The 10,004-nt window shown below is 43.0% G+C and overlaps 1 protein-coding gene across 2 annotated transcripts; it reads right to left on the bottom strand.

The window, feature by feature from the left end:
- Positions 1–1,393: 1,393 nt before the first annotated feature.
- Positions 1,394–9,355, bottom strand: acp1 (acid phosphatase 1). Of its 2 annotated transcripts, none has more exons than XM_027031601.2 (6): positions 9,264–9,355; positions 8,600–8,673; positions 7,714–7,827; positions 6,091–6,152; positions 5,477–5,582; positions 1,394–1,717 (listed from the first exon to the last, which is right to left on the bottom strand). In XM_027031601.2, exons 1-6 carry the CDS (start codon positions 9,304–9,306, stop codon positions 1,640–1,642), a joined length of 477 nt encoding a protein of 158 aa, XP_026887402.1. In that variant the 5' UTR covers positions 9,307–9,355; the 3' UTR covers positions 1,394–1,639. The 2 variants fall into 2 exon arrangements, with proteins under 2 accessions (XP_026887402.1, XP_026887403.1); XM_027031602.2 differs by lacking the exon at positions 7,714–7,827 and adding an exon at positions 7,883–7,996.
- Positions 9,356–10,004: the final 649 nt, after the last annotated feature.

Genomic DNA, 10,004 nt, shown 5'->3' on the forward strand with positions numbered 1-10,004 from the left:
GGAGGTGACCTTCACATTGTGGCAAAGAAAAAAGACGTTTAGTTCACGAGCTTCACCACTGAACCTCCACTGTTAACGTATTTTCTGCATGATGCTTTTCCATTCTGTGTATATCAGAAGGCATCTGTGGGGCAGGTAGATGTTTGCTGTTAAATGTTATGACAAAATGCGACTGTGGAATAGTAAACTTATTTTTTGATGTACATGATGTATAGATGTGGAGATGAGAGGTCAATATGTAAATACTGTACAAAAAGAAGCCCTATAAGACCTCATATCTATAACAAGCATATGCTTTATGTGACTGATATATGGAGTGTTGATATAAAAGAAACTATATTTAAATAAATTAATTGATTGTTACATGTGTTGACCCTGAATAATTACTGAGTGTCAAAATTTTGTCTCCATATCGCTAACATTTTACTAGCTGTTATGAAACTTTTTATAGTTAACTGAGACGATACAGTGTTTGGCCTCACAGGGGCAAACGGCACACAGGCATAGTCAAACAGTTGGGGGCATTGGGGTTGGGTAGGGGTAGGTGTTCACAAGCCATGGATGATGGTTGCTGCAGTGCAGTGTACTACTTTGAGTAATTTCATGTCTCGGTATAAAAGTTCTGCATTTGAGATACACAACACACAAGAATTTGAATATGTGCATGGAACAAACATTTTAAATTCACAGGTTTTAGATGCATTAGTTTTTGTTAACGTAGGTTCTAGAGAGCAAAGTTCGTCACAGCCAACATGTAGGCAGATCTGTATTTTGGATGAACACTGGAAACAAACCATTGTAAACCAGTAAGAGTCAAGCTAGTTGCTCTTATGTGAGCGATGGCCTGGGTTGTCGCATTTCACTCCACAGCCTCCCTACCGCTTCTCAGGTGACTAAAGACTTGGTTAATCTGACTGCTGAAATGACAAACTAATACTGAATCATAACAGATGACTAGAAAAATGAACTGTGCACAAGAAAGAAAAAAAGGGTACGAAAGGACAAATGTAAAAGTATAACGCAGGAGATGAAAGCAAAGAGGACTAAAGACCCATCTCATCCCTCCTTCCTCATTTCCAGTTCTGATCTGATTTACAACAGTTCCTGCCCATCCTCCTTCGGAAAAAAAACACAAAACAAAACAAAAAACCCCCGTCATAAAACCAAGTGCATGTCGCGCCAGCTGGAATTGTGGACAATCAATGTTTATTACGGGGCCGAATTCATAACCAGAACGAAGCAGACTTGGAAAGGATAGGAAGGGAGGGACCGACTGAGACCAAGAGACTTCAATGTAATCTAAAGAGCCAAACTGTCCAACAGGGCTGTTAATCAAATGAGCTGTACAGAGAGACTAAAGGGTGATGTACAACAAGGCTGAACACCAGAGCGGTTTATGGGCTTTTTCCATTTATTGGTTGTTTCTTAAGTTCAACAGAGGGACAGGTCAGCATGTCAATAGAAGATTCTTGTTATTGTTATTATGGTTTATCTTACAATTAAGACATGATCTGTCACAGCAGACTTGTGTGAATGTGTGCACGTGTGTGGCCTAAGCTCCTTGATGTCGAGTTGCTGTAATACTTCGGCTTGTCCTGAGGCGAGGGAAAGCTGCCACGAGTGTATGTGTATGTGTGTGCTATGAGTTTCGCTCCAGGAAGGTCTTGCAGCACCGTATGCACTGTTCATACACTGTCTCGAAGTCCTGCTCGCTGCCCTGCAAGAAGGAAAGAACAAATCCATTTGTGTTGAAATAAATAACAAAAAAAACAACCCAGGCATGAAGTCGGAGTCAAAGCAGCACGGTTAATGCTGGGAGACCCTCAGCCTCCCTCAACTCCACGAGGACACACAGGGGACAGTCTGCACGTGTGCCGGCAGACCCCCGGAGCTGGACCCGCTGACGTGTTTCCGTAGCAATGGTGGCAGAGCAAAGCGGGCAATCACCGTTGCTCTCTCATGGAGAAATTTTAGTATTTCACTTGTAGTGTCTGAGACGATTGACCACTGTGGCCATTATACACGCCGATAGAAAGATGAGAAGTGCACCTTCCCAAACACTAACTACAATGCCAGGAAATGCAGAATCTTGGCTTGAATTGCCACAATAACAGGCCTTCGTCACAAGCAAGAATCACGCGACCACATACGACTGTTATTAAAGTCCACCAGTGTGTCTTCCTCCGGGTGAGAACTGCTTGAGCATTTCAGCTGACAGTCTCTGATAAGAACTAGACCTCTGAACATATAGAATTTGTTATATAATTCAGAAAACGAAATATTTACATCAATTGATTTCTTTCACCATTCAGGCTACGGTCTAACTGCCATATCTCCTTGAACATGGACTAGTCCGGAGACATCACTCATGTTAATGTTGTCTTGAAGCGTCCCTCACCAACAGGCGTTGATTAAAGCGGGACCTCAAACCAGGAGCTCGGAAGTGTGTTTAGGAATAGTTTAGGAATAGCTTCACTCAGCACATTGCCTACTTACTATTAATAAGACTAGACTGAGTCAAGCTCTTCTCTGTAAAAATATTAAATAAATAAAATAGCATTGGTTACATTGTTGGCACATCAACACGTCGTCTTCTCTGTGTCTGTGGTAGGGCTGCTATGCTTTCAAGTGAAGCCCTCAAAATGCATAAACCAGTTTTCCAAAAGAAGAATGTTACCACATTAATCTCCCTCAGTCTTATATTTAAGCATACTGACAGATTCATCTGTTTCTTCAGTAGATTTTACCAAGAGTCACATTTACAGAAGACAAACAGAGACCCTTAAGCCTGCACATAACATGACCAACGTGGCGCCTGTGGACAGTCCCGACATGCTGGGCGTGTTTTCCTAATGGGATATGCCTCAACCCTCCTACAATATCTGTACTGGCCAATAATATGCCTTTTTCTTTCAGAAGTCTGGTTTGGCTTGGTCAGGCTCCTTTTTCTGAGCAACAACATTCAGGTCATGTGTGAAGGGCTTTGCTAGTTTAGATTCTAAAGCGAAGGGGTGGAAAAGGCGTGTTTTTATTTGCCCCCTGTAAGCCACGTATTTCGCTGTGTTTGTGCCACATGTACCTTTCCATAAACAAAGTGGCCCAAGAACAGTGGAACAGAAAAGCTGTTTGCCGCGTGTCCTGAGGGCCGATTCCATTGTGGCTCAAGTGAAGGCCAATTAACCTCACCACGTCATCCTGCAAGTGAGTGGTTAATCATCATTGTGTGTTCTGGTTAGTAATTGTTAGAAATCACAATATCTTTTGTACTCCATTGCGTGGAATGCACAGGCCCCCCTCCCCGGTAAAATTTCTGGGCTTCTGAATTTCTGGCTGTGGAGAAACAAAAGATAGCAAAGAGGTTTTTTTATTCTACCTTCTGAATTCTACTTTGGTGTACATTTCTCTTTGCGTTTCCCTACACGTACACCTTCATACGCCACTGGTTCACTCTCTCTCCTGATTCTCTCAGACATTTTCATGGTTGCCAGGAAATTCCTTGTGTAGTTCAGCATTTATACTGCCTTTGTGAGGTGCTGACCTGTGTGACAGTATTTCTGCACCAAACCTCCAGTGAGTCTGTTTATGAGTCCCACACCCCGATTTAAGCAATATTACACATCCTCTGGAAGAAATACTACACATTTATTACCCACCTCACACATGCATCAAACAGTCCACACACACACACACACACTTATTAACCACCCCACTCACAAATGTCTGAACAACACGCAAGTCATATAATGCACACCACCGGGGACAAGACTAGGACCTCTAGAAAAGTTGGACTAGACATTAATTGCTTATTTTTACATTTTTAAAAAAATGTCTCTCTTTAAACTGTCATTATTGTGGTGACCGTTGTTGGCCAGAGGAGCATGGGCCCCCCTTTGAGTCTTGGTTCCTCTCCAGGTTTCTTCCTCATGTTCTAGGGAGTTTTTCCTTGCCACGGTCACCCTTGTCTTGCTCACTGGGGGTTTGGACTTGGACATTTGTAAAGCTGCTTTGTGATAACAACTGTTGTAAAAAGCACTATAAAAATAAATTTTGATTTGATTTGATAATACTACCACACACACACCCACACACACCCCCACACACCCCCACAAGCCCCAGCTGTTTGAGACTGAATCTGTCTCACAAACAGCATTTTTCTAGCTGGATTTCTCACATGCGCAGGATCCATCCCCTACATGCTAAGGGCGTGTCCCCTACATGAAGACAGTAGGTGTGCCAGTTCACAGGCGGTCCTTTTCCCGAGACTGAGCTGGACAGATGTCATGATGTTACCACAGTGCATGAAACCAAACAAGCAGTTTGCCTGCAATCCCTCGCCACATTCCTGAAGTTTCTAACACTTCAAGCATGCACACACACAAACTTTCTCCCACTTCAAGCATGCACGCACAGGCACATGTACACACACAGGCACACCTTCTCTTTCTCTCCTGACATTTACAGTATATGACAGAGATTTTTTACCCACAGTGGCGTCCAGTAGTACACAAGAGTACTTTCCTTTCCATCTCCATAACACAGAACATGTAGACATTTATACTGAAACCTGCAATAAACTCAGGCACTCATCAGGGCCTGCGAACATAACAGGCATATAACAGGATTCCAGCAGAGTGCCAGCTTGTCCACGGATAAACCATATCACTGGTGTGACATTTCCGGGAATGATCTCAACTTTATATGCGAATTGAGAAACATTTTGGGGAACACCTGAACAGCTAACCTATGGATTTTTTTTTAATTTTTATTTATTTATTTTTTTTACATTTAATAAGTCAATAAAATGAAGTCGATCTGTCCAGATGTGTAGTATTCACACTTTGCTTCTATAGTTCTGAGTTTTACTTTTATGAACACCGCTAACCAGAGGGAACTGACCTCAGGATGGTGTCTTATGTGTGAAGCACTTTGAATTGCCACTGTGTACGAAAAGTGCTGTGCAAATAAACTTGCCTTGCCCAACAAGAAAAAGAAGAATCACACAGCTTGCATGAAGGTATCTGGTGGGGTACACCCTTCATGAAGGTGGGGTATATGCTTGCCTTACTTCTTAACCACATTGGCTCTGATCTGCTGAACTCTGAACCGTTACTTGAAGACTAATATGATCACTGTTTTTAGTGCAAAAGGTCCAGGCTGGCACACAACCACAAGTAGCGCTCACTGTAATTGGATGATGGCTAACAGTGAACGTGAGCGGTGACCTACTGAGGTGAATACGACAGGAAGGGCACCAGAGCAGCAACAGCAGAGAGCACGGGTCCTGGCTAGACTCCAAACAATCAAACATACGGGTCAAGATCAAGAAAGAGACACAGGGGGGGGGGGGAGAAGAAGAAAGAGTGAGATAGAAAGAGTGAATGAGTGAGACAGGGTGAGAACGAGAAAGAGTGAGAGTGAACAAGGGTGAAAGAAAGCAAGACAAGGCGCGTGTGCATGTTCGTGTGCACAGACTTACATAGTAAGGGTCATTAATGATCAGCTGCTGTTCAGGGTCATATGAACCGAGGAGCTCGATCTTAGCTTTAGAGTTCTTCACAGTGTTCGCTTTCCTCTTCAGATCTCTACAAGAAAACAAAACCACCCACAGGGCACCCTGTTTAACAGCAGTGTGCTCAGGGATCTGCTAAGCAGACGTTCAGAGCAACGAGCACAGCCATGTCTGCACCGTGCTGGACTATGGTGCTCCTGCTTCGTTCTGGGAGGCATTGGGATGATGGCATCGAGCCCTGGGCCCCGACCACACCTGCACGGACACCCCAGCCTACTGAAACCGCCTCAGAACTGGGCTGGACTGCAGGAAAGCCCCTGCTTTCATCAGTCTGAACTGTGTTAAATAAAGTGCAGATGGTGTGTGCATGTGGGTGCTTGTGAGTTTTAAGGTGACAAGTTCACATTAACAATAAATCTTATTGTACTGTGACATCACTGTTGACCAGTGACCCCCCCCCTCCAATCTAAGAGCCTTTTACACAAACAGACTGACTACAGGCTACTTCCATGAACAGAGTCAAGCCACCCTTCCCAAAAAACCCACAATGCAAAACAAACAAACATTAAAAACTCACATACCTCAGGTTGCTCTCATCCATACACAGAATGTAATCAAATGTCATAAAATCCTCCTTTGTCACCTAAAGGTAGACAGGGAGAGAGAGAATGAAGGAGAAGGAAATATGCCTACATTACCAACCTAGAATGAATCAAATCTGATGGCTCAATGTGACTCTAATCTGACTTTTGTGTGTGGACACACAGCTCTGACTATAGGCACCTTTTGCCTACATACATGTGTTTAGTGTTGTTGTAATCAAAACAAGAATGGAGGAAATGGAACTTCAGAGACAACAGTAGCTGCAAAAACATTGAAACTTTGACCTGTGTGCATGTGAACTGTTTTACATGAATGTAAACCATCAAGACAAGCAAATACAAGCAAAACTTGAACCTTGGAACTGAACAGTGTTGCTTGCAATGTGAACACAGCCTATGCTTTACTTTCACTGATGAGCATCGACCAAAAAAGGCGAAGGCCCACCCGCTCCTCCACCTGTTACCACCCGCTCACTGCAGGAGTTTCGACGATTGTGCCCACGCTTCGACGTCTTCGTGGCGGTATGAACACTGACTCTACTCACTAGGCATGGAGTTGTGAAACAGATCCAAGCACAATTGTGGCCGTGTACGTCTGTGCGTTCGTGTGCGCGTTCTTGTTCTGAACAACACTAGATATTATTCACGTGACAGCGGAACAAAGGGTCAGTCGTGATAAGACTGGTCCATTTCACTGAGAAAAAGAAAAGAAAAAAGGACAACTGGACAGCAGAGCAATAAGCAGAGATTGCACAAAATAAGCCCACACAGAGAGGTAGGTGGGGTGCTGTGTGCGTGTGTTGGGGACACACTCCAGTTCAGCATCATTTCAACTCTCTGTGGCCTCTGATATGAACCAGGCCTGAGGAATGGGGGACAGCCCGCTATATTGGAGAGGGTGTGGAGTTGAATGATTTCACCCAATCAAATACAACAGATGGTCACTGGATCTTTAAAATTGTGATGTAGGACTCCAATATATGGACTCACTATTAGTCTGCTAAATGCCATAAACGTAGTTGGTAATGTTGGTAATGCTATCGTCATTGCTGCATTATAATATGTGGTATTTTCATTTACTTATTTAGCAGACACAAAAACTGCTTACAACCCACATAAAGTACAATGCAAGTATACTAGGAAACAGCTGTAGCTATGACCTATGCCCCAATGTAATAATGTAAAAATATTTAGCAAAAATAACACGTGCAGAACATTTCCTAAGGACGTACACTTGACAGGTTAGCAATGGTTGAATAGACAAGGGGGAACAGAGAAAAGTCAGGAGTCAGAGGGATGAAGAAATGGGGAAAACATATAGGAAAGAAGCAGAGAATAATGATGAGAGACCCTGAGAAAGAGGAGAAAGAGGTGTGCATCACATGCTTGTTAACTGATTTCAAGTAAAAAATAAAATAAAACATTGTAATGACAATGCTTTAACATGTTCAACAACAAGAACATGAAGTTCTACAACAAACAATTCAAATTTAACAAAATTGCCGTCAGGTATACCCTAGTTTATGTACTTGAACACACGCACACACTTGACACACACTTGACGTACACATGCATGGACTGCACAGGTGGGGCAGCAGATACCTGTCGTGCCCTGTGATCTGTCTCAATGTCATGTCTCCTGAGGCAGGACAGACCACGGGCGTCCGGGAAGCTGCCTGTATTCCAGTCCGAGGTAGCACCAGAGTCTATGAGCCACTGTAACACATACACACACTGAGCAGGGCTAGGGCAGGCCAACAGGCCACCGTACCTGCCGCGCCACGTGCTGCATGGGCACACCACGTCTCCTCATGCAGGCCTGACCACGGTAGTCAGGTGGGTTGCCAATCTCATAGGTGGAGGTGGCCGCGCTGTCTATCCTCCACTACACACACACACACACACACACACACACACACACACACACACACACACACACACACACACACACACGCCCACACAGAGTGGGAGAAAAAACAGCAGCAGCACATCACAGCACACTACAGACACCATCCAGGACCAGCGGTCTGAAGGTGTTCTGTTCTCTGAAGCAATCGCTGGCCTGAAAAAGTAGACTGAAAAGTTGCTGATTTTTCTGCATTTCTACTATTCTTCAGTTTGAAAGCAAGTTATGTTGTAAAGATGGGACCCTCTAACGTATAGCTGTTTCCATACATTTCTAAAAATTTACATCAAACGTCATTTAAAAAATACTTTTTAGTAGGTAATTAGAACAGCACACCGTGTATGAACACACCATTTATACAAAAAATGTAGTTTAAATTATACATCTTTCTACAAGAGATGTAATCAAAACTGTTGCTTTTGACAACCATTTGCTGTCTCAGACAGATAATATATTTCACAAACAAATATAATAATACATAGGCCTTTATAGAAGACAAACTGATACGCTTCACTTAAGCTAGATAAGATAACCGTGCAAGTTGTCCTCAGCACCACTTAGCTCTGTACTGCTATGACTCACCTTTTCCGCCTCCCCGCGCTCCGTCGCCATGTGCCTAAAGACAGCCTCAGCGATGGGGGACCGGCAGATGTTTCCTACGGGTCACATTTATGAAAACCTAACGTACGTTAGCCAGCTGTTACCTAAAGGTGCATCTATATACATCATGACCATGACCAAGCTTATTGACAAGATGTTACGCATTATCAAATAGTGAAGATCAGTTCACACTGCAGCTGGCCTGGCCGAGCTTCCTTCTAGTAGGGTAAGGGTTAGTTAACGTCTGGTAGCTGTGCGTTATTCCAGCACGCCACTGCGTATCTACATGACTGAATAATATCGGTGAATAAACATGTAAGCTCTACTTTATCTAGTAACTTATCAAGTAAAATGTGATCACGTGAAAAACATATTAGCCATGAAAGAAACAAAACCTTTCATGGGTAAGCCAGCTAGATAGGTTAGTTAACCTATCGTAGTTATGCTAACCTAGCTAACCACGTGGTATATTTGTCATTCAATGTGTGAAACTACTTGTGCCTAAGAGTGACCGTTTTGAGGGGGTTTTGTTGGTTGTATTATTTTTTTCGCTGTACACAGTAAACTGCTGCTGTCGTCATTAATTTAAAATGTGTTCATATCACATTTGAGCAACATAATGTCAAGAGACAGGAGGTTTTCTTACCTAGGCACACAAACAAAACCGACTTTCCACTGGCGGCAGCCATGTTTGTCTGTCGTGGGGCTTTTCGTTGTCGGGGACGCCTAATACAATGCCTGCACAAAATTCCGAATGCATCTTTTTCAACAAGTACAGCTTTAATAAAAGATGTACGAGGCGGACCATACTTAATTAAAAATGCTGAAATACAAGAGGGGAAAGTTCTAAAGAACAAATCTTGTTAATTGTTCTATGTAGCGTGTTATATACAATCTAATTTGGCGGTTTTCCAGATGACGATGGCGCTACTGTTCAAAGGCATAAACGGAGTGTATAGTTTTTCATCCAAATTCTGTATATATCTATATCAGACAGCTGTTCTATCTTAAATGTTCTCTTATAATATATGCTAAATAGACATATCTACTTTAAAATAAAGAAATGCACAAATAAATACACAAACCAGTCGCTTTTATAGGCCACATAAAGACTTATTCTGCCAACTGTTTAAGCTTGCTATCTCAGTTGTTATGAAACCAAATTGTTAACTGTCATTTACAGTGGCAGAGGCTTCATTTCAACTTTGTGGAAGGTGGGGGACATCACTCATTATATGAGTAGTGTGAGGGAACACCACTCACACCACCCAACCTCACACATTATATGAGTAGTGTGAGGGAACACTCACACCACCCAACCTCACACATTATATGAGTAGTGTGAAGGGACATCACTCACACCACCCAACCTCACTCATTATATGAG

The sequence above is a fragment of the Electrophorus electricus genome, chromosome 24 (assembly GCF_041902795.1).
Source record: "Electrophorus electricus isolate QZ-2024a chromosome 24, ASM4190279v1, whole genome shotgun sequence".
NCBI classification, from domain to species: domain Eukaryota; kingdom Metazoa; phylum Chordata; class Actinopteri; order Gymnotiformes; family Gymnotidae; genus Electrophorus; species Electrophorus electricus.